The 25,749-nt window shown below is 47.6% G+C and overlaps 1 protein-coding gene across 1 annotated transcript in view; it reads right to left on the bottom strand.

Moving 5' to 3' along the window:
• Nucleotides 1–25,749, bottom strand: part of LOC137436178 (potassium voltage-gated channel subfamily KQT member 2-like) — a 158,604-nt gene that overhangs the window by 32,578 nt on the left and 100,277 nt on the right. Inside the window, exons 10-11 of the mRNA XM_078786292.1 lie at nt 24,625–24,635; nt 3,997–4,274 (exon numbers count right to left, since the gene is read on the bottom strand). Of these exons, the coding sequence (XP_078642418.1) occupies nt 3,997–4,274; nt 24,625–24,635 (289 nt within the window). The remainder of the gene's footprint in view (nt 1–3,996; nt 4,275–24,624; nt 24,636–25,749) is intronic.

Here is a 25,749-nt window from a genome sequence, read left to right as displayed (position 1 = left end):
CGATTGCAAGGGCTCGTTGGGAATTTTGGCTGTGGGCTTGAGGGGAGCGCATATCATGCGCCGGTCCTTCTATTACATACGCGGCCGTGAGCTACAACGTAACCGTTAGCCCAGCCTACCTTTCCCCGATATAATTGTCCGCTTCACGCCAACGCCACACGGAGGGCTTGCCTGCCGTCTACCATTGTCTTTACGGTACGAGTCGGGGACCGGAGCGAGCTGCGAACGAGATCCTTGGGACCATCGCCTGACCATCTACAAACCCCGTGTGAGTGAGTCTGAGAGTGTGACTGAGTGTGAATGGGCCCGTGTCCAGGGGATAAGTATAAGACTGTATAAGGCTGCCCTGTGTATCTGCTTCTTCTTCTTCACTGTACATTTCTGCTTCTTCTTCCTCTTCTTCGTACAAAGTGTGTAATAAATTCCTTGTTCTTCCTGTTTTCCTCTTCATTCGACCGTCTTAGTGATTTCTCCCAAGGGTAAGCGTGGCACGATCAGGAACCGCTCCAATTGGGTTAGTTCCCGTTAACGGCCCGAATCGCGGCTCGCTTTCGCTCGGCGTGTCCACTGAAACCGTGGTTCGGGTGGAGTTATTTCCTTGCTTCCCGGAAGGCGCTGGTAATGAAGTAATAGGACCAATTCGACATATCACCCTATTCAGCGCTGACCGGAAGGAACGTAATAGCCCCGGATCGCGCCGACTAGTAAAAAGACAAGGGGATTAATCCCCCCTTGGTAAGGGAAGGCCGACGTTCTGAGATCCGCAACAATATTTCAACATACAGCTATTTGATCTTCATTTCAACAATATTGATAGATAAAGGTGATATAATATAACAAATATCATGAAACATTTACATTTTGTAGTCCATTGTATAATTTAAATAAACATAAATGCAAATTTCGTATGTGGAAAAAGTAAGTACACCCCTACATTTATCACAACTTCAAATACCTAAAATTAGAATCAGGTGTACCAGCTCAGGTACAAATGATAAGAACATCGTTGGAGAGGATGTTGGAGGAACCTGTCTTATTTAAACTTCAGACATTTAGTTTGGTTTGCTCTTTGTTGTTGAAGTGTACGGCGTCACCATGCCGAGATCAAAAGAGCCCTCTGAGGCCTTCAGAAAGAAGGTTATAGATGCCGACGAGTCTGGGAAGGGATTTAAAAAGATCTCCAAACAATTTGAAATTAATCATTCGACTGTCCGGAAGATCATCTACAAGTGGAGAAGATTCCAAACAACTGCCAACTTGTTCAGGCCAGGCCGCCCCAGCAAGTTCAGCCCGAGAGCAGCCCGCAAGATGCTGAAAGAAGTCTCTAAGAACCCCAGAATGTCATCACGGGACCTACAGGTAGCTCTTGCCACTGTCGATGTCAAAGTGCACGAGTCTACCATTAGAAAGAGGCTGCACAAATTTGATCTACATGGGAGGTGTGCCAGGAGGAAACCTTTGCTGTCCAGAAAGAACATCAGGGCAAGACTAAAGTTTGCCAATGAACACCTAGGCAAAGACCAGCTCTTCTGGATCAATGTGCTCTGGACAGATGAGTCAAAGGTAGAGCTATTTGGCCACAGTACCAGAAGACATGTTTGGCAAAAAGCAAAGATAGCATTTTACCACAAGAAGCTGATACCAACTGTAAAGCATGGTGGTGCAACTATTATGGTTTGGGGCAGCATTGCTGCATCAGGGCCTGGGCAGCTCACCATCATAGAATCCACTATGAATTCTTCATTGTACCAGAGGGTGCTTGAGGATAATGTGAGGCCATCTGTCGGCAAGTTGAAGCTCAACCGAAGGTGGACCTTGCATCATGACAATGACGCTAAACATACCAGTAAATCCACCAAGAAATGGCTGAAAAGAAAGAAATGGAGGGTTCTGGAATGGCCAAGTCAAAGCCCGGATCTAAATCCCATCGAGATGTTGTGGGGGGATTTGAAACGAGCTGTGCATTCAAGAAACTACTCAAACATCGCACAGCTGAAATAATTCTGCATGGAGGAGTGGGCAAAAATTTATCCTCGTCGATGTCAGAGACTGGTACACAGTTATAAGAAACGCCTACTTGAGGTTGTTTCTGCCAAAGGGGGCAATAGCACCTATTAGAGTCAAGGGTCTACTTACTTTTTCCACATGCGAAATTTGCATTTATGTTTATTTAAATTATACAATGGACCGCAAAATGTAAATGTTTCAAGATATTTGTTATATTATATCACCTTTATCTATCAATATTGTTGAAACTAGGGCATGCCCGTACTATATCTATATCTAAAATTATATCCCCCCCCTCTATTTACATGAAATGGTTTGGTCCAAAGCGAACGGCTTGCGAGTGGTGACAATCCCCCCCCCTCTATTTACATGCAATGGTTTGGTCCAAAGCGAACGGCTTCCGGAGTTTGGTAAAGAAATCGCCATCGCGTGCACAAACGCGCAGGAAAGCGAATGAATCGCAAATTCGTTTTTATTAGTTGTAAAACATAGTTTAACGCCAACATAGTTTGCAAACGTGAAATAAATGAATACGCTCTCAAATGTGCCATCCGAGGCAGAGTGTGCCCGCCACGTTCGGCACACGCGATCGTTCGCTGCTCTCTGATTGGTTGAATCGTTTTTTGGACATAGCTCGGTAAGTAATTGTCCGATTAATATGAAACCTTGAAAAGGCACATCCTCGGGTCCCCAGCAATATACCTGGCAAGTTAAAAGTATATCGGACCCGTGGTTGTCGAGAAACAGCGGTCACAGACAAACGTACAAACGTACAGACAGAGATTACTGGAATTATACATAGATGAAGATCAAATAGCTGTATGTTGAAATATGTTGAAAAAGTCAAAACTTTACATGGGGTGTACTTACTTTTTCACGTGACTGTATACCCAGTCAAGTTAGGGGGTTCAACCTGTGTACACACACAAACACACACACACACACACACACACACACACACACACACACACACACACACACGCTTCAGAAAGCATGCAGCCCTTGAGTTTTTTCTTATTTTGTTGTGTGGCAGCCTGAATTTAAAATGGCTTAAATTGAGAATTTTTTTTTTGACTTATTTGTACGGCGGCGTAGCCCATTTTAAATTGCTGTCTGGAACAGCGTTTGTCTGTCCATTCGGTGTATGTATGTATGTCCCTCTCAAACGTCTACTAATCAGAGCTGAGGTGCCCCCTAAAGATGAGAATCTGGTCACATGATGGCGACAGCGTTTAGTGTCCATTACAGTTGCATGCATATTATAAAACAGGAGTGTCCGTCCGTCCGTCCGTCCCCAAACTACTCCCTCAGTTTTGGGGCGAGCACCCCCAAACCTTCTGTGGAACATTTTGATATCCCAGTGGATATTCTCAGGTAGGTACGAGGTTTCATAAATTCCTCAATAAAATTATGATTTTGAAATTGACTTGATACCTTGAGCTTCCCCGAATTCTTAAGTGAACACATGACGATAATGAGCCTTGTTTGATACTATCAATACAATGGTGATTTAACACAGTATTTTGTTATAGTATTAATGTATGATTGGAATGATGCTGTTTGGTGCACGAATCTCAGGCTGGTATTGGCTTAGCGGTTAGGGTGCCGGCTTGGGATCCTAGGATCCTGGGTTCGAATCCCGGTCGATCGTTGAATTAACGCCAGGGGGGTTGACTCAGCCTGTCATCCTTCCGAGGTCGGCAAATCTAGTACCAGCTTGCTGGGATGAATGTGCCGGAGCGATGCAAAGGTGTGTGCCCCGGTTTAGAATAGGTACACCGTATCCCTACGCGTCGTAAGAGGCGACTGAAGGGTTGGCGTCAGGAAGGGCATCCGGCCATATAAACATTGCCTCAAAAAGGGAACCATGATGATCGTCATGGGACTCGCAAGGCTAACCCCCGCTCTAGCAGGGGAAATGATCTTAAAAATCGGTGCATGAATCTCGTGCCTGATATGTAGCCATGTTAAAGAACCGACCACGTTCACCTTCAGAGAACTGACGGGAACTGGAACTGCGTAGGCGCAGTGATGGACGAAAGCGAGTTCGATCGTTGAAACTCCAACTTTTCTGCACATGTGACGGGCTGGCACTCTTAGGGTTATCCACACTGGGTGAGCGATGCAAAGACGGTCGGTTCAAAGTCGATATGGGGGGAGTTGGTTGGACCGGAGGGCTTGAAGCCGTGCATGCCCGAGCCTTGCCTCTGGCGCTGGATCTTCTGGGACTTGAAATGCGCACTCGATCTCGGATGTTGAGCTTCTGACTGCCAAAAGAGATCGGTGAAACGGGATGAGGATGAAAGGGCAATAAGCAGAGTGAGTAACAATGCAAATGGGGTACATTGGGTTTGTAAACATGAAGTTAACCCTTCCCGGACATAATTAAAGGCAATGAAACGTTGTGCTGCTTCAAGAAGTGGTTAACATATGTTTCACATCTCCATGAGCCACAACAAAAGTATTTTTTTGAATTCTGTTGATTTTCTTTCGTATAACTCAAAGGAGATGGCCTAACATCAGCACCATTAGGTATAAAAGCAAAATGGCTACGTGGTGTTCCATCATTGCACATAAAATACTCATGCGGTGCATGCGAGTGCATGCAGACAGGGTGAAAGCAAAAGTGCACGATCAGCGAACAGAAACAAATTAAAACAGCAGCATGTAAATCATGATCGACTAGAATGGCATTTGGTAGAGCGCATGCTTCCACCAGGATGAATACTTTACGTTCCGTAACCCACGGATAGGCTGGATCTGGATTCCGACGTGAACCAAAATTGAATCGTTTCTTGTCACCTAACCAACTCATGCACCTAGTTTTGTCAAAATCGGTCGACAATGTTTTGAAATATCATGCTATATTGTCCACGCTCCTTTCCTATGCCATCTCCAGGCGCTGCATGACATCATTGCCGGGCACCGAAGGGGCTCGGCAATGACTCACGCTGAAAGGGTGTACTCAGTTTTCACTCTGGTTTCTTGTTTTCTTGTTTGTTTGTTTGTCCGGGCAATATCTCAGCCATCCTTTGAGCAAGGAAGCTGAAATTTCAACACAATAGTGAGAAAGTGCTTTCGCAAAAGAGTATTTTTTGTTTTTTGATTAATCAATTAATCAATCAAAAATCAATTAATTGATTAATTACTTAATTATTATCGATTAAGTACGTACTTATTTATTTCCTTTCTCTTCAGAGCATTATGTCAGGCACCTTTTGAGCTAGGTAGCTGATATTTGGACATGACAATGACCAAGTGATTTGGCTGTAAAGGGTGTTTTTGATTTATTGAGTAATCTGTTGTATTTGTGTGTTTCCCTCTTTCTGTCCCTCTTGTCTCCCGCTCCCTTCATTTTATGTTTTATGTGTCTGTTTGTCTTTTTTTGTGTTTAATGCGTTAGCTCTTACACGAGCCTCGACTTTGTATACAAAAAAAAAAAAAATCAATTAATTATATTTAATTATTCGATTAATGACTTAATGAATTCATTTTTTTAAAGTTACAGATTCGGATGAAATAGTGGTGGTTTGGTAGTCTATTAGCAAATTGATTAATTGTTTAATTACTTTTTGATTACTATTAATTTATTTCCATTATTGATCATTTCTTTATTTTCTTTCTCATCTGGGCAATATCTCAGGCACCTTTTGAGCTTGGAAGCTAATATTTGGACACGATAGTGAACAAGTGATGTGGCTATAAAGGATATTTTCTATTTATTGATTAATCAATTAATCGATTAATTATTGATTGATGAATCAATTAATTATTTTTTTCGATTAATGACAATTAATTTTCAAAAAGTTACAGCTTCTGATGAAGCACTGGTAGTTTAGGTATGCTATTAGCCAATTGATTAAGAAAAAGATTGTATGATCATTATTTGTTGATTTTAATTATGCAATTAATCAATCAATTATTGTACACCTCTCCCTCCCAATACAGTCTCTATGAGCTGCACTGCGGAACTGCCATTGCCCCGGAAATGCCGCGCTGGAGGATATTTATTTATTTGGCATGGGGGCGGTGTACTTTGAATGTATCTGTACTTGTTGTATTTAGTTTTTGGCCCGATCTTTCAATGGTGAAGAATCACCTAAAAAATTACGATACTCTCAAATCCGCATCCGCTTTCAGATCTTCACAGAAATTAAATCAATTCGTCCTTGTCACACACCCAGCTTGTTCCCCCAAGTTTCGTCGGAATCTGTCCAGAACTCAAATCAATTGTGAAGAATCACATAAAACTTGATCGCATCCAGATCCAGATATTGACCAAAATCTAATCATTTCATCCGTGCCACATACCCAACATCTCCACCAAATTTAGTTTAAATTCGTTCACAACCTTTTGAGATATCCTATTCACACACAGACAGACAAACAGAGAGATGTAAAATCACTCATAGAGCGACATTTGGCAAAACAGAACACAGTAGAATGGCACCCAGTAAAGCATCCTTGACCTCAAAAATAGTTGGTGGTTGAATTCAGTTAACTGATGTGCAAATCCCATTCAAATTTCAAGTGAATCGGATGAAAATTGAGGATTTTAGAAATTGTCGACCTTTAGCCTATGTTGACCTTTTGGCTTATGCTGATCTCAAAAGTAGTTGGTGGTTGAATTCAGTTAGCTGACATGAAAATCCTATTCAAATTGAAAATTGAATGGGATTTACGAATCAGGTAAATGAATTCAACCAACAACTATTTTTGAGATCAACAAAGGTCATAAGGTCAACATAGACATAAGGTCAACCACTTTTTTGGACCTTCTAAAATCATCAATTTTCATCTGATTGACTTGAAATCTGAAAAGGATTGTCATATCAGCTAACTGAATTCAACCACCAACTATTTTGGAGATCAGCATAGGCCAAAAGGTCAACAAAGGCCAAAGGTCAACAACAATTTCGAATTTCTAAAATCCTAAATTTTCATCCGATTCACTTGAAATTTGAATGGGATTTGCATATGAGCAAACTGAATTCAACCACCAACTTCTCCGACTGGATGGATGTACAGGGTCTGCTTCTACTTTTCTGACCTGACATCTCACACCTGTCCTGCCTTTTCACACCCGCACGTGCCGCGTATTCTCCGGCTGGATAACGGAATCTGCTTTTGATGGTACGGAATACGGAATCGAAAGGCCCGCTCCCGTTGTTTGTGGCCGTGGCCTTGTTTGCCGGTGGCCTTGTGGCCTTGTTTGCCGCTGTGGTCTTATTAGCGGCTGCAGTCGTTTGCCGCTGCGTTTGCCGCTGCGTTTGCCGCTGCGTTTGCCGCTTTGCCTCCTCGACCTTGGCCTCGTACTCGTCCCTTCGCTCCTGCCTGGCATGGCTCTGAAGTACTCCGCCGCAAGGCTTCTTCTGCTCAATACCCGCTCCACCCCATCATGCATCTCTGCCATCAAATCAAATGGACTCCTCCGACGACCCAGGTACATTCACCGTGGCTCCGGTCGCAAGTTTGTTTATTTGCAATCAGGTCACTCCATCCCCGTCCTCTGGTCGGCTCAGCGCACTCTCACTCTTCGTCCCAGCGCACCTGGTCACAGCAACCCACACGATCGCACCTCTTGCCTACGAACCCTGGCTAAATCACCTGAATTCATCCCTGCTGTTCAAAACAACATCAAGCTCACCCTGTTCAACACCCGGTCCCTCAACAATAAATGCCTCATCCTGAACGAATACATCCTGGATAACAAACTGGACTTTCTCTGTCTCACCGAAACCTGGCAACAACCTCTGGACTACTACACACTCAACCTCACCACACCCAATGGATATTCCTACGTCAATAAACCACGCTCGGAGGGCCGAGGTGGTGGAATTGCCGTTATCCACCGTCAAGACATCAAGACCAACCTCATCTCCATCTCATCTGCTCCATCATTTGAACACCTGGCTTTAAAACTCTCTGGTCACACGCAGTCAGTCATGGCTGTCGTCTACCGCCCTCCCAAACCACACCCATCATTCCTGTCTGACTTCTCCTACTTTCTGACCCAGCTATGTTCCCTCTCCCCCTCAATCCTCCTCCTTGGTGATTTCAATATCCACATGGACTCCACTGACTCCACAATAACCACTGACTTCACTGATTTACTCACCTGCTTTAACCTCACTCAACATGTCGACTTTCCTACCCATATCCGTGGTCACATTTTGGACCTTGTCTGCTCCACTGGATTAAATTTGCACCATCTCTATGGCTCCGACCTCACCCTCTCTGACCACTTAGCCATCACTCTGACCATCAACATCCCCGCCCCAACACCAAGGCATTATCGCACAATCAACTTCCGTAAGCTAAACGCTCTTTCACCTACCTCATTCTCATCCACCCTCTCTGAAAAAATGTCCACTTCTCCCTTCATTGACCTCCACACCCCTTCCGACCTCACTGACTACTACAACCACACTCTCTCCTCCTGCCTTGACCAGCTTGCGCCTGTAAAAACCAAAACAGTTTCTTTCACCCATTCTGCTCCCTGGTTTACCCCTGAACTCCACCTGATGAAAACTCGTGCTCGCCAACTTGAAAGACTCCGCAATAAAACGGGTCTCACAGTTCACTCCCAAGCCTACAAGGACCACATACAACACTACAAAGATGCCCTCTCCCGCGCCCGCTCTGCCTACTACTCTCAAATTATCCACTCTGGCTCCGGAAACCCAAAAGCACTCTTCTCGACAATAAACAAACTCCTCCGCCCCCTGAACACCACCACCCAGTCATTCACAGTAGACAACTGCATCTCCTTCCTCTCTTTCTTCCAACGCAAAATTGACAACATCTACAACAGCTTGACCACCGCCGCACCCGCTCCCCCTCCAACCACCTGCCCCCCCTTGTCCTGCCATCCCCTGTCTCGGTTCTCCCCAATCTCTCCTACTGACCTCTCTGAACTCCTCATAGGAATGAAAACTGCCACCTGCACTCTTGACCCCATCCCCTCCAGCTTTGTCAAAGCCTCCCTCCCTGCTCTCTCTCCACTTATCATTGCAACAATAAACTCCTCCCTGTCTACAGGCATCGTCCCACCTTCCCTCAAAATTGCTGCTGTTACCCCCATTCTAAAAAAAACCTGGTCTAAACCCTGACACCCTAAACAACTTCAGACCCATCTCCAACCTACCCTTTCTGTCAAAAGTTTTGGAACGCGCTGTAGCCACTCAACTCAAACATCATCTCTCTGCCAATAACTTGTATGAAACATTCCAATCCGGATTCCGCTCCAACCACAGTACTGAAACTGCTCTCCTCAAAATCACCAACGACCTTCTCCTCTCCTCTGACGCTGGCAACCTCAACATTCTCGTCCTCCTCGACCTCAGCGCTGCCTTTGACACCATCGATCACACTATCCTCCTCACCCGACTTGAATCCACCTTTAACGTCACCGGCACTGCCCTCTCTTGGATTAAATCATACCTCTCTGACAGATGCCAGTTCATCTCCATCAATAACTGCAAATCCCCCACTGCTCCCCTCCCCCAAGGTGTCCCCCAAGGTTCAGTTCTTGGCCCCCTCCTCTTCATCCTTTACCTGTCCCCGCTCGGTCACTTAATCCGCCGTCATGGTCTCCAATTCCACTGCTTCGTCGATGACATCCAGCTTTTCATCTCCACCAAGTCCGTCTCCACCGACACCCACTCTATCCTGACAAACTGCATCACTGAAATAAAATCCTGGCTTCAAATCAACTTCCTCAAGCTTAACTGTGATAAATCTGAAATAATCATCATTGGCCCAAAAACGCTCACAAAATCCACCCATAACTTTGCCCTCAACATCGACGGTATCCCAGTATCCACCTCCCCTCACATCCGGAATCTTGGCGTCATCTTTGACCAAACCCTTTCCTTCGACAAATACACTAAACAGATCACAAAGTCAGCCTTCTTTCACCTGAAAAACATTGCCCGTCTCCGCTCATCCCTCTCCTCCACGGCTGCAGAAACCCTCATCCACGCCTTCATCACCTCCCGTCTGGACTACTGCAATAGCCTCCTCTATGGTTCACCCTCAAAAATCACCAATAAACTCCAATACATTCAGAACTCCGCTGCCCGTCTACTCACTCATTCCCGGACCCGTGACCACATCACCCCCGTCCTTTACAAGCTTCACTGGCTCCCCATCCCCCAGAGAATCCAGTACAAAATCCTCCTCTTAACATACAAAGCCCTCCATAACCTGGCCCCATCCTACCTGGCTGACCTCCTCTCCAGACACACTCCCACCCGCAACCTCCGCTCTGCTGGTACCAACCTCCTGACCCCCTCCATCCGGACCAAATTCAGATCCTGGGGGGACAGGGCCTTCTCCATCGCTGCTCCCACCCTCTGGAACTCACTACCTCACACCATCAGAGACTCCTCCTCACTCACCACATTCAAAACATCACTAAAGACCCACCTGTTCAACGCTGCATTCAACATTCAACCCACAGCATTTAACCCCTGACTATCTCTTCTCCTTCTCCCTCCTTTTGCTTTAAATATTTCCCTATTGATTCTTGTCTTGTCTTTTTGATTCTTGTCTTATATATATGCCGTATATCGCTGCTGTTTGTTTTCTTGATTCTTGTCTTTTTGCAATTGTTGTTTTCATGTATTGTTATGCATTATGTTTTCCACTCTGTCAAAGCGCCTTTGGGCTTCTGGAAAAGCGCTATACAAAATAAATGAATTATTATTATTATTATTATTATTATTATATCAGCTAACTGAATTCAGCCACCAACTACTTTTGAGATCAGCATAAGTCATAAGGTCAACAAAGACCAAAGGTCAACCACTTTTTTAAAAACAACTAAAATCCTCAATTTTCATCTGATTAACTTAAACTTTGAAGACTATTTGCATATCAGGTCACTGAATTCAACCACTAATTATTTTTGAGGTCAAAAGGATACTCTACTAAGTGCCATTCTACTTTGTTCTGTTTTGCCAAGTGCCGCTCTATGAGTGATTTTTCATTTGTCTGTCTGTCTGTTTGTTTGTCCGCACAGAATAAATATGATTTTCTCTGCAACCGTTGGTCCGATTGACAGGAAAATTTCACCAAAGGTGCACCTACACATGTATAATTTTTTAATGATAATTATGACGTCATATGTCACATGGTACTGGCGCCGTTTTGGAAAAACCGAAAAACTTTGCACCTCTATATCTCTGAAAGCACTGCATAGATAAAATTGACACAAGGCTCATTGTAAAGAACTCTCCATGGGGAATAAAATATGTTAATGATGATGTCATAGTTGCCTCCATTATGACGTCATAATTCGACAAGTACAAAAATTCATCCGATCAAGATGAAATTTCTTGAGCGTCATGTCGGCATGAATTGGTGGAGAAAAAACTAATAATGATGACGTCATCTGTCACGTGGTTCGGCCGTCATCTTTGAAAAATCGAAATAAATTGCACTCAAAATCTCTGAAAGCGCTGCATAGAAAAAATTGAGACATGGCTTATTGTAAAGAACTCTCCATGTGGAATAACATATGTTAATGACTATGTCATAGGTGCCTCCATTATGACATCATAATTCGATAAGTACAAAACTTCATCCGATCAAGATGAAATTTGAGCATAATCTAGGAATAAATTGGTGGATAAAAAAAAAAGATGACGTCATCGGTCACGTGGTTCGGCCGCCATATTTGTATTACTAAAAAAAGCCATAAAAACCACTGAAAACACGTCCTGGTGAGGGTCTGCAATCTGATTGCTCTTTCCTGTTTCAATATGTTTTTCCTATGTTTGTCTTGTTTCAATCCAAGGGGCTGGTTGTTCTGCTTTCTTTTCTTTGTGTAGCCCCCACCTCGAGTGGCCCTGTAGGCTTTGTGGTGGGAAATATCCCATTAAAAATAAAAACAGACAGACAAATCATTCTTCCCCAACCAACATCCACTGCCTGATGTTTCTCTTCTGCACGATGCCCGTAACAGCATAGAAATGTGAGTGCTTTATTAGCGGTTTTATTAGATATGAATGTCATCATTGATGACTTTACATGGCGAAATCCACGAAGAATGGAGTTTCTGGACATCATTTAGTGGAGCTAGTTGACTACAAGAGCTAACGTTGCACAAATGGGGAAACTGTCACTTCACTCAGTAGGCCGGCCGGCACAAGCTTATATTCATCACTATTGATGACAATATCTCTCTTTCAGCTAAATATTGTCAATTGACAAATAGAAGACAGATACATTGATTTGAATTAGGCTTGGTGGTCGATTTTGTGATCTGTAAACATCTTAACCTCAAGTGAACCCCCCAAAGCATTCTTCTGGATCCACCCCTGAGTGTGGTGATCATTACCATTGTGGCGGACACAAAAGCCCACTGGCGTGGTGACATCATTCCACGCACCAAGTGGGCGGTGGCCACGCCCGAGGGGTAGGCGTGGCCTCAGGATATACACCGGGCGACCAGCCCGGAAGAGTTCAGTGTTACAGTGTAGTCTTACAATAAAGACGTTCATATGTTACCGCTTGTCCGCTTCCTCCTTGCTCACAAGCAGCGCGCGTAACGCCGCGCTTTACTGGTGACCCTCGACGTTGGATCTGCCGTAGCGATCCTTCCGAACACGACGCCATTGCAATGGCCAACGACAAGTCAATGGCGATTAAACTTCCCGAATTTTGGGAGGCCCAGGCCGAGGTCTGGTTCGTTCAAGCCGAAGCCCAATTTCAGCTTCGGCGCCTCACCAACGACGACCTGCGCTACTGCCATGTCGTCGCCTCCCTCGGGCCCGGCACGGCCGCTCGAGTTGTGTCCGTCCTTCGCCACCCACCGGACGGCCACAAGTACGAGGCACTCAAGCGGCTACTCCTAGCCACGTTCAGCCTCACGGACGACGCACGGGCCGACCGCCTCCTGGATCTCCCCGAGCTCGGTGAGACGTGCCCGTCGGTCCGAATGGACCATATGCTGTCACTGTTGGGCGACGAAGCCCCCGGTTCGCTATTCCGGGCGCTTTTCCGTCGCCAACTTCCAGCGCAGGTTCGCCTCGCGTTGGCCGGGACCGGGCTAACGGAACCCCGAGCATTGGCGGCCGAGGCGGACAAGTACTTCGCCGCTTCGGACACGCGGGCGAGCGTTGGCGTGGCCGTCACGGCCTTCGACGCTGCTGTTCCACAGCATCATCTTCTACAGCACGCTGAGTTTCAGCAGCATGCTGATACGCACCTCGTGAACGCCGCCACGCCCCGCCCACCGCCGCGGCGAAAACCGCCACCGCGGGGAAACCTGTCGACTCCACCGGCCTGGCGGAGCCAGCCGCGCTCCTCCAGCTCCACCACCTGGTGCTGGTTCCACGCCAAGTTCGGCCACGAAGCTCGGCGGTGTCATCCGCCGTGCTCCTTCAACGGGTCGGGAAACGCCCGGGCCGGCGCTCAATTGTGGCGATGAGCGCCGGCCGTTCGAGCAGCCTGCTGTTCATAATGGACACCTTCTCCGGGCGCCGTTACCTGTGCGACACGGGAGCACAGGTGAGTGTCATTCCCGCCGGCACGTCAGACAAGCACGCCGCGGGTGGGGGCCCCGCGCTGCTTGCCGCGAACGGGACGCCCATCCGTACGTACGGAAAACGCTGCCTCTCTCTGCGGTTTGGAGGGCAGGTTTTCCGATGGACGTTCGTCACCGCCGACGTGCCCATGGCACTGCTTGGCGCGGACTTCCTGTGCGCTAATGGGCTCCTGGTCGACGTCAAGCGCAGACGGCTTGTCCAGGCCGAGACGTTCAGCTCGCTCGCATGTGCGTTGCCCAGCTCAACGAGCGGCTTGCCAAGCGGCTTGCCGAACGATTCGGTTCCGGCCACGTTGGTCTGTACGCTTCCGGCAGCGGACGCATTCACCCACCTCCTCGCCGGCTTCCCGGCCCTCACGCGGCCCACCTTCTCGGTGGGGGCCGTCAAGCACGGGGTGGCCCATCACATCCCCACCGTCGGGCCACCGGTCTACGCCCGGGCACGCCGCCTCGAGCCGACGAAGCTGGCGGTGGCAAAAGCGGAGTTCGCTACCCTGGAGCGACTCGGCATCGTTCGGCGCTCAGAGAGCGTTTGGGCGTCGCCGCTGCACATCGTGCCGAAGCCCGGCGGGGGATGGCGACCGTGCGGGGACTATCGCCGTCTCAATGACGCCACGACTCCCGACCGCTACCCCGTCCCCCACATTCAGGACTTTTCCGCCCGTTTGGCGGGCAGGTCCTTCTTCTCGAAGGTGGACCTCATACGCGGCTACCATCAGGTCCCCGTCAGGCCGGAGGACGTCCCGAAGACGGCGGTCATCACGCCATTCGGACTCTTCGAGTTCCTGCGCATGCCCTTCGGTCTGAAGAATGCGGCTCAGGCGTTCCAGCGACTGATGGACAGCGTCCTGCGCGACTTGGATTTTGTCTACGTCTACCTGGACGATATCCTCGTCGCCAGCGCGTCACGCGAAGAGCACCTACGCCACCTCCGCACGCTCTTCGAACGCCTGGGCCAGCATGGCCTGATTGTGAACCCCGCAAAGTGCCGGTTCGGCGCCGCCACAATCGATTTTCTGGGGCACCGTGTCACCAGGCACGGAGCCGTCCCCCTGCCGGCCAAGGTGGAGGCGGTGAAGGGGTTTCCGCGCCCCCGCACGATCAGAGGGCTGCAGGAGTTCCTGGGTATGGTGAACTTTTACCATCGGTTCCTGCCCCGTATCGCCCAGCTCCTGCGCCCCCTGCACGAAGCTCTCCGAGGTAAGCCGGGCAAAGGCGACGTTACCTGGACCGAGCAGATGGACACGGCGTTCACGGGCGCGAAGCTCGCCTTGGCTAACGCCACCATGCTCGCGCACCCGGCGCCCGATGCACCGATCGCCCTCACCACCGATGCCTCGGACTACGCGGTGGGCGCGGTGCACGAGCAATGGGTGCGTGGAGCTTGGCAACCGCTGGCGTTCTTTAGCCGGCAGCTTCGCCCGCCCGAACGCCGTTACAGTACCTTCGACCGCGAGTTGCTCGGACTTCACTTGGCAGTCAGGCACTTCCGCCATCTGCTCGAGGGCCGGGCGTTCACTGCCTTCGTCGACCACAAGCCGCTGATCTTCGCGATGGGCAAGGTCACCGAGCCGTGGTCGGCCCGGCAGCAGCGTCACCTCTCGGCCGTGTCCGAGTACACGACGGACATCCAGCACGTCGCGGGGAAGGACAACCCGGTGGCGGATTGCCTTTCCCGGGCCGTCGCCCATGCAGTCCACCTCGGCATCGACTATGCCCGGATGGCAGCGGACCAGGCCGCTGACCCCGACGTCCAGGCCTTGCGGACCGCCGTCACGGGCCTCCGCGTCACCGAGGTGCCGTTCGACGGCGCGGGCGCGGCCCTCTTGTGCGACGTCTCCCTCGGGCGTCCTCGCCCCATTGTGCCCGCGGGCTGGCAGCGCCAGGTGTTTGACGCCATCCACGGCCTGTCCCACCCGGGCGCGAGGGCCTCCCAAAGGCTGATCGCCGACAAGTTCGTCTGGCATGGCCTCTGGAAGGCCGTCCGCGGCTGGGCCAGGACATGCCTCGCGTGCCAGCGCGCCAAGGTGCACCGGCACACCCAGGCCCCGTTGGCCCCGTTCACGGTGCCGGATCGCCGGTTTGACCACGTCCACGTGGACCTGGTGGGACCTCTGCCCCCCTCGCGGGGTTTCACCCACGTCCTCACCATGGTGGACCGCACCACCCAGTGGCCGGAGGCCGTGCCCTTGGCGTCGACAACGGCGGCCGATGTCGCGCAGGCTTTCATCGCCACCTGGGTCGCCCGGTTCGGCGCCCCCTCAGACATATCATCCGACCGCGGCCCCCAGTTCACCTCGGAGCTCTGGGGGGCGGTTGCGCAGGGGCTCGGGGTCCGGCTGCACCGAACCACGGCCTACCACCCCCAGGCTAACGGCCTGTGTGAGCGATTTCACCGCTCATTGAAGGCCGCGCTCCGGGCCACCCTCCGCGACGGCGGCTGGGTCGACAGGCTCCCCTGGGTCCTGCTGGGCCTCCGGACGGCGCCCAAGGAGGACCTGCGCGCATCCGCGGCGGAGTTGGTCTTCGGGCAACCGCTGCGGGTGCCGGGCGAGTTCCTCCCCGACTCCACGGCACCATGGTCCGCGGCACAGCAGCGCTCCGCTCTGCAAGAGACCGCCCAGAGGTTCGCCCCGGTGCCAACGGCATGCCACGGGCACCCACCGACGCACGTCGCCCCGGAGCTTCGCACGGCGGAGTACGTCTTCGTCCGCCACGATGCCCATCGGACACCACTGCGGCCCCCGTACGACGGGCCTTTCCGCGTGCTGGAGACCGGGGCGAAGCACTTCACCCTGGACATCGGCGGTACTCCTGACCGCGTTTCGGTAGACCGCCTCAAGCCGGCCCACCTCGATGTGGACCATCCACCGCCAGTGGCCCGACCCCCACGTCGGGGCCGCCCTCCTGCGGGCGGACCCCCGGCACCGCCCAGCCCCGCCGCCACGGCGCCCCCCGGTCCTGCACCCATCCCAGGGGCAGCCAGGGGCATCTCACCTGGTATCCCTGCACCCCAGACGCCGCCGATCGCCAGGGGGCGCTTCGGCCGGGTCATTCGTCTGCCCCGCAAACTGGCCCTCCAGGTGCGCGGGAATTCTGGGGGGGGGGGCGCGTGTGGCGGACACAAAAGCCCACTGGCGTGGTGACATCATTCCACGCACCAAGTGGGCGGTGGCCACGCCCGAGGGGTAGGCGTGGCCTCAGGATATACACCGGGCGACCAGCCCGGAAGAGTTCAGTGTTACAGTGTAGTCTTACAATAAAGACGTTCATATGTTACCGCTTGTCCGCTTCCTCCTTGCTCACAAGCAGCGCGCGTAACGCCGCGCTTTACCATTCCGAATACAGTTGTGCAAGTTTAATCATAAAGTAGACTTACAGTTACTATTTTACAGTGCAGTAGTTTCAATATTATAATGTTGGACTTGCTACATAATGGACTGGAAGGAGGTGGGTGGGAGGGGTGTTATGTTCTGATATGCTGGATGGGATCATTTTTACGGCCATTGGATGAAGATTTAATAAATATTTACTTGGACCTTTGAGTGAGCGGGGGAGCAAAGATATTGGAATCTGACACCGAATACAGCTAAAACAAGAGCAAAGGACAAATAAAATGGCTAATTGATTATATCAATAATAAAATCTAACAAACAACATCGCCAGCAAAAATGGTAAGGGACTAAGATGTCTGTGTGTGTGTTCAAGGAGAAAGTGCGTGGGGGGGGGGGGGGGGGGGGGGAGGTTCAAAATTGCACCCTTTTCTGAATGTACTTGTATTTGATAAAAGGCCTCTCTCAAGTTAAATATCTCGTCTTTTTAAACCAAAGGCTACGGTTGCTGGTACTGAATAGGAAGTACGCATTATAAGGGTTGTCACGTGATTTACTGATTGTATAAGTGAATTAAAGTGTCTTCCACCCATGTCTTTCATGCTGATCATTATGGAAGTGTATGCCCAAGATGTGGGATCCCCCCCCCCCCCCCCCCGACCCTCCTCCATCTTGGCCAATGGGCAGTGGGAACCCTGGGTAAGGAGCCAGACTCGATTGGTGTGTTTGCTCAGCTGTCCTGTATGTTTGTTTAGTAGAGAGAGATAGGAGGCCTCAGAGGCAGAGCATCATGGCGCATCCTCAGCACACCTGATCCTCCCTAAAAGGCAGTACTGAGAGGATGAACAAAGGACACTGGGCACGTGAGTGCGGCAGAAAATGTGTGCTGCAGAGCAGGGTAACCTGGAAAGGTAAAAACGTTGGAAAATGCTATATAAAACGCGCTCTCATGTCCACGTTTTGAAAATGAGCCACTGAGGCAAATTGTCTCTTGCCGATCACCATCAAAGGTGAAGTGCTGACTTGAAAATCTGCTACAGTACAAGAGCAATATTTAAATGGGTCAGAGACCAGGGCTGTCACCCTAGAGCAAGACCCGAGCTGAACGCGAACCTCCTGGAATCTTGCTAAACTGATAGAAGCGTCCAGTTTTACCACCACTTCATCCTGCATAAGGGTCGGGCATATCTTGGGGATGACCGTCGCCACCACATCATTTACCAGTACCCTTGACCAGATGACGTTGATGATCAACGCCCTCGGATGTTGCTGATCATGCTCGCTATAGGGGCGTGCTCCCTGATGTGCTCCTGGTGTTCTTTCACCCAACCGAGACTGACACTTTCCTGAATCCCATAAAGGGAATAATGCGGGGACTTGATTAAAGTCCAGGGCAACGTTGAAAAGTCCAAGAAGAAAAGGTTGCCTTTGTGTGTCTTCAATATCATGTGATGTTTTGAATGTTTCAAGTATTCACTCTGCACAGAAAATAAAAGTTCGAATCTAAGGCTCAAGGGAATTGCACGCTGTTCTGGGGAAAGGAACCAAAGTGGTGTATGTGAATTTTGGCCAATTGCATAGATAGTAAATGAATCGACCAACCAGCGAAGCTGGGACTGTTTGTAAATGTACGTATTTGTGTCGTTTATCAGCTCGCGACGCTCGCCTCACCACACGTCACTACAGAGGAACGGGCTTGTTTTAACTGAAGATAATGATTGGTCATTATCCAATCTGTGTGAAGAAGTGAGTTGCTGTGTTGTCATGATTTACACCAATCATAACACAAACAATTATTTTGAACAAATTTATTTGTAATATTGGTGATATTATTTATTTGTAATATATTTGTAATCTATAAAGGTCCAAGTGGTGTAAATCTCTGTTTGGTCAAAGGTCCAAGTTGGTCTAATGGGTGTAAAGGGTCTTACAGACCTTCAGGATCTTTGGGGTCTTCTGGGCCTTTAAGGGTTTTCAGCCTCTTTTGGGTATTCAGTGTATATAGGGTCTTCAAGGTCTTTTGGCATATTTTTGGTCTTTGGGATATTTAAGGGTCGACAGTGTCATGGTTGTATAAAAGGTCTTGGGGCACTCAAAGGGTCTTCAAAGATCTGAGGGGCCTCAGCAGTCTAAAGGGTCGAAAGGTATATTCCAATAGTACGTAATTAATAGACGATGGAAATAATATACAGGATGCAACCGACATTCAAACAGTACGTAACTTGATGGTATTCATAGAATACTTACCCTGCGCAGTCAACTTGTTGTGAGCCAACTCTTCTGTTTTTCAACATTTTTTCCCTTTGATCCAATATGGCTGCCAGACCACGTGAGCAATGACATCATAAATTTATATTCTCTAATATAATTGTTGCATAGATCAAGCTCAATACATTTCAAACTTATCAGACCAAGCGTTGTCCCTGTCGAATTATGTCATAATTATGGCACCAATGACGTCATCGTTAACCCTTTGAATACAGTATTATTTTTTTAATATAAAAATACCCCCGTAAGGGATGCAACCACGTACTGACGATCTATTTATAGGTGTAGTCGATGACGTGTAGCAACGTCATCCGTACACAAAACTTTTTCGTGGGTTGCGGCACTGGACGTCATCCGTACTCAAAGGGTTAACAACACCTACTCCGCATATGGAGTTCTTAACAATGAGCCATGTTTCTAACAAATAACTAACAAATTCTCCTCCCCCATCCTCCCAGTCGCCTCACCCCCTCCCCCATTCTCATCTCCCCCATCCACCCCCCCCCCCTCCACCAGTCTCCCGTCTGTGTTTATTTATTTTACATCTGTGAATTACATGTCCATGCACACATGAAATGGAGTTTGTTTCTTAATCCTGGATGTGAACACCAGGTTCCAGCCTTGAAAACTCGTGCAAAAAAAAAAAAAAATTATTAAAGATTTCACGATTTTATTTCCTTCAGCTATGAAATGCATCTTGTTTGGGCGGTGTATAATCGCTCTGAACGAAACAGGCATTGCCTGGTTTCCTTTGCTTTAGTTGTAATCAAAATGTACCTTTGTTTCTTCAAAAAGTAATTTATGATCGAAGACGTGTTGATTCAGTGTTAAAATGCACATGAGAGGCCGACCGTCGGCCAATGGAGCCTTGACTCTTCTTCATTTTTGAACTTGAAAGTATCCGAAAACTTTTCACTTTATAAAGTAAAAATAGATTAAAACCAAACGTTATCAATAAATATTTACATTTACATTTTTTTTTTTTTTTTTTTTAATTAATAGTTAGTTTACATTATTATGTACATTTTTGAAGAACTGTATTGTTTAATTCCATGGTTGGAAAAGAGTTGACTCGCTTTAAACAAACTCTGTACGGTACCCCAGGAATATAACCCCAGGAATATGTAAATATATAATTAGACTTCGGTTCGATCCCGAGCTTCATTATTCAGTCGCCGTACTTTTACTAAGTAATAATATAAATAACAAAGTCCTGGGAATGTTCTCTCCTCTCCTTCCTCTCTCTCCTTTCCCTCTGTCTCATTCTCTTCTCTCATTCCCCTCTGTCCTTCCCCATGCCCACATAACAGTCAACACATTCAAAACAGCTGCTGGAATACATGACGCCATTTTTTCAACTTTAGCTGAAACTGAGACATGAAACATCCCAGCGACTGTGATGGTGAATTAGGGTCGAGATAAAGCCGTGAGGGAGACTCAATGAATGGCCTTTATGTTACAGACCTTTGAAAATGCATTTCGTTCTATAAACGGTAACTTTAATCAAATTTTATTCTTGTTTTTTTTTCAACCGAGTCTAAAACCATGTTAGCAACTGTGAAAAATGAAATGAGATATCGAATTAGAGTTGAAATAAAACTGTGAGAGAGAGCAAGACCTAACAAGACCTGAGAGAGGCCTAACAAAAGAGGCCTCAAAGCTATGCGAGGAAACAAAATGGTGGTAATTTGTTTTTGAAGCCCCTCCCAGACCGGGTGTAGCCACTCCCTCGGACAGATGTTTCACAGACAGAATCACTGACGGAGAATATTATATAGATCTATTAAGGTTGTTCATTACATTCAGGCTGTTTTATATGATGCCAGATGACCACGTGATGCACCGACGTAGCGAGTCTGCCATCGAGAAACCGTGACTCGAAGGTTCTTGTCATGTGGTTCGTTTTACTTTGCCACCATGACTGGAGAAGGGGGGTTCGTGATCATGTGCGTCCCGTGTGGAGTACTGGTACCTCGCTATTATCAGCTCCCATTTGACCGAGTCCAAAATGGGGCTTATGAATTGGGTCTCATCCGTCAGTCCGTCCGCGTGTGCGTACGTATGTGTGTCCGCAACCATATTTCGGCCGATCTTGTTCAAACTTGGCACAGATTGTGAATGATGGCTTACATATGCACGTCAGTGTTTTTCTAAATCAGATCCAAGATGGCCGACTGGCAGCCATTTTGTTATTTAAACGTAACGGGTCTGTAAGGGTTTTCCGGTCTTTCTACCAGGGAAACTTGTAAGCCGGTGTCTGTGACTTGTGGACATGCTACAATGAACACAACAGCACTTGCAGGAATTCAACAATAAACTGTATTGAAAGTAACAGTACAGTACCAAACGTAGGTGCGATATATTCACTGTTATTGTCCAATGAATGGTCGGCCTTGGATTCCAGCTCCACTTTGAGTTGCACAAATAATCCTCTAGGCAGGCCTCCCAGTATAATCAGCACTCAAAAGGCATCCTCACGCTCTTCCGGAGACGTAAGTATTCCGCCAGACACACAGTCCAAATGAGTCTCGCTGTACTGGCAAAAGTTGCACCTCCAACGTGGCTTACACAACTGAACTATTTTCTACCTGAACCGACAACACCGCTTAGACAACATTCACTGGCCCGTTTCGGTGATCCACACAGTTTACTGGAACGCTTTAAACGATCCTCTTTAACCACCGATCAATCTGCCTTATACATAACCACATCTTATCAAGCAGTTGCTATGGCTTCATCACACTTTATCGATTGACCGCTTTCTCTCACGCTGACTCTATATATACCACTGTATATCTGTAGTCACATTTTAACTGGCACCGATCACGTATCGCGAGAGATGCGTTTTTAACTGACAGTTTCCCAACATTTCGCGGCTATGCATGGACCAATTTTGTTCAAACTTGTGTTACATATTTATGGGAATGTATGTGAATTCCTATTCAGGTCTTTGCTTATCAATGTGTAGTAGATTAAGGGTTGTTGTGGTTGGAGGGTCAGGAGCCCTTCTGAAAAAGAGACCGGAAACGGAAGAGGAAAAGACACGAGGAAGAAAAGCGACGAGGATTCTTCTTCCTCGCCCCGCTCCGACGAAAGGTGGGATCGACCTTGCGCCGCGTGGAAAAGCGGCGTTCCCAAGCCCGTCTGGCGAGAGGAGTTACCGGGACGTGTACCTACCCGGTGGAGACGTCAAGTTGCCGTGGGGCCGTGCACCGACCCAGCGTCTGGCACCGTTCGCGGCACCGTCTACCAAGACGCGTACGGGTCGCACGTTGGGGCCTAACACGCGTTGCAAGCGGCGTGGGGCTTTTGCTTGCTTTACCGTACCCGCTTCGCGTGGCCACGAGGGGGCTGCCGCCTTGGTTCCCGGTACGATACATGCCCGGTGGAAACACGTCCACCCGGGGTTCGTTCAACCGCCCGAGTGCGGCGACGCCGACCATCATCTTGGTCAGGAGGGGCCCAGAGACATTGTGAGGGACAGAGACCAAAAGGGGGTCGTGAGTACAAAAGGGGACACACATATATAAGATGGCCATCTTAATCATCTAGGGGATTGATTGATTGTTGAGTGTGAATTGTGGATGGTGGATTGCTCGGGGAATATACCCTTGATTGTATCATTGAAATTGTATGGTATCATTACCCTTGAAATATATCATTGAACATCAGTTTTCTCTTGGGTGGAATTCATAGGGATTGCGTTGCGAAAGCGCATATATACTACTACTTTCTGGCGAAGTTCCTCTCACGGTCCGGGGGTCACCGAGACCCGGTAGTCACCGAGGGGACCACGTAACACTTGGCACAAAGACAATACATGAGAGTATACTTATGCAGATTTGGTTTTGTAATACGACCAGATGGCCAAGTGATGGCCTTTAACTCTGTTCAGCAAAATTACTAAAAGTACAGGGGCTATGACATTTTATGTCTTTCTCCTCTTGTTTTATTTTCATAAATGTAACACTGATAAACAAGGGATTTTCCAAGGCATTATATTTACCTCCGCCACCAAAGGTGGATGGAGGTTATGTTTTCACCCCTGTCTGTTTGTCCGTTTGTTTGTGAACAGAATATCTCAAAAAGTTGTGGACGGATTCAGACGAAATTTGGCAGGGTTATGTATGCAGAGACACATTGCAGATTATGCAGATTATTGCAGTTTGTCATGCAGATTATGTATGTATGCAGAGTTATGCATAGAGTATGTGACAAGGACGAAATTATTAGATTTTGGTGAAGATTCAGATTCGGATCCGGCTGGTAGAATTTTTTAAGTGATTCTTCACCATTGGGAGAAAGGGACAAAACGATACATAGCAGGATATCACAAAAAGTTATGGACGGATTTGGAGAAACTTGGTGGATAGGTTATGTGTGTGACAAGGACGAAATTATTAGATTTTGGTGAAGATTCAGATTCGGATCCGGCTGGTAGAATTTTAAAAGTGATTCTTCATCATTGGGAGAAAGGGACAAAACGATACATAGCAGGATATCTCAAAAAGTTATGGACGGATTTGGAGAAACTTGGTGGATAGGTTATGTGTGTGACAAGGAATAAATCGATTCAATTTTGGTGAAGTTCCGGATCTGGATCCGGCTAGTAGAATTTTTTTAATTCATAAACTTGGTCGCAGATTTGCATCTGAGATTTTTATGGCGTTGACCATACGACAAAGCTGTCCAGAACAGTGTTTGTCCATCTGTATGTATGTATGTATGTATGTATACAGTATGTATGTATGTATGTATGTATGTCTGTATGTATATATGTATGTATATTTACCCTCAAACGTATACCAATCAGAGCTGAGGATCTGGTCACATGACAAGGTAATGTGATTACGTCTGATGTCATTACGGCGGTGCTGCGGCGATTCTTCACCATTGCTTGGCTTGATAGGGGCAAAAACTATAAATAGCATGATATTTAAAAAAAAGTTGTGGACGACTTATGACAAAACTGGCGACTTGTGACCTCAGCAAAAATAGTTGGTTCGGTGACAAGAAGCCGATTATTTTAATTTTTGTTCAGGTCCAGATACGGCCTATCAATGGGATACGGAACATGAACTGTTCAGCCTGGCAGAGGTATGCTCTCCACCGAGTGTCGGTCAGGTTACGTTTGTTTTGAGAAGCAGCTTTTGAAAAATGCCACGATAAGCTATGTTAACATGGATATACACCTCAACATGGAGTTCTTCCAAGGTGCAAATCCCCCTTGGAGATGGGGGAAGTTAAATCGCTACAACCTTACAATTTGGTTGCGATTGGCTAAGTAACAACTGAATGTCTCGCGGTCAGACAGACACACGGACAGAGCCAGACAGACACCAAATTGAATATTTTGGTATGATTATGAATTATCTATAAATAATGTTTCTAAATGAACGTTGTTATTTATAACCGAATAGATCAAACAAAAAAACACAGTTATAGTTGAAAGAAGTTACATGCCAGGACAAAACCTGCAAAAAGCATGTGCAAATCAAAATTCACAGGTTGCAAAAGTATTCAGCCCCTTAGGTCTGTACACGGCCTTCAGAAGTTATTCACACTCCTGAACTTTTTCACATTTTGTTGTGTTGCAGCCTGAATTAAAAATGGATTTAATATAAAAAATGTTGTCACCGAACAACACAAACTGTGTCACAATGGCAGAACGAAAACATGTTTTTAGAATTTTTCACAAATATATTGAAAATGAAACACAGATATATCTGATTTACACAAGTATTCAGCCCCCTGCATCAATACTTAGGAGAAGCGCCGTTTGCAGCGATTACAGCTTCAAGTCTTCTTGGGTTTGTCTGTATCAGCTTTGCACATCTGGATTTAGGGAGTTTCTCCCATTCTTCCTCGCAGATTTGATCAAGCTCTGTCAAGTTGGGTGGGGAGCATCCATATCGACAGAGCCAAGTAGACATAAAAAAATGTGTTTGCTGATGCATATATATATGCAGGCAAAGTCATATGAACAATTATTTTCTATAACCGGGCATTAATTCGTTATTAAATGAGAGAAATAACGGTAGTGGGGCGGCTTAGCCCAAATATTCAAAAGAATTGTGCATTTTGTGATACAAGCACCAAATTTGGCACAAATGTACATTAATATGTTGCGAACATTTTCAGATATTGGGCCACTTGAAATTCCGTAATTTTTTTTTTCAAATTTTTTCAAATTTCGTAATTTCAAATTTTTCGGGTGACACCGTCACAATTTCGGTCTTCGAGGCCGGCCGATAGGCAAAGTGTGACCGGAAGGGACGAGGTTCTCCTGACCACGTGGCCCTCGATCTGGGAAGCGAGAGGCGTTCCATTAGTGGACGCGCCCCTCACGCCCGACTTTTGGGCGGCCCCGGCAGGCCGTTTGTTTTGACGTTCCGTGACGGGCCCCGCACCCCCACCTCCGGGCCGACCGGAAGCTTGTGCTGAGTACATCATACCTGAACAACTCAGTGAGGCAGAACACAGCAGTGCACACCAGGGTGACCCCTTCAGTGCATAAACCAATTAACCTGTCCACTGCAGGGCATATAGAAATGAAGTTATTTTCTGCATATAATAATAATATAAGTT

This window comes from Myxine glutinosa, chromosome 11 (genome assembly GCF_964187855.1).
Source record: "Myxine glutinosa chromosome 11, kmMyxGlut1.1, whole genome shotgun sequence".
Lineage (NCBI taxonomy): Eukaryota > Metazoa > Chordata > Myxini > Myxiniformes > Myxinidae > Myxine > Myxine glutinosa.
Note: the sequence above shows the minus strand (reverse complement) of the source record. Positions and strands in the feature narration are given on the sequence as shown.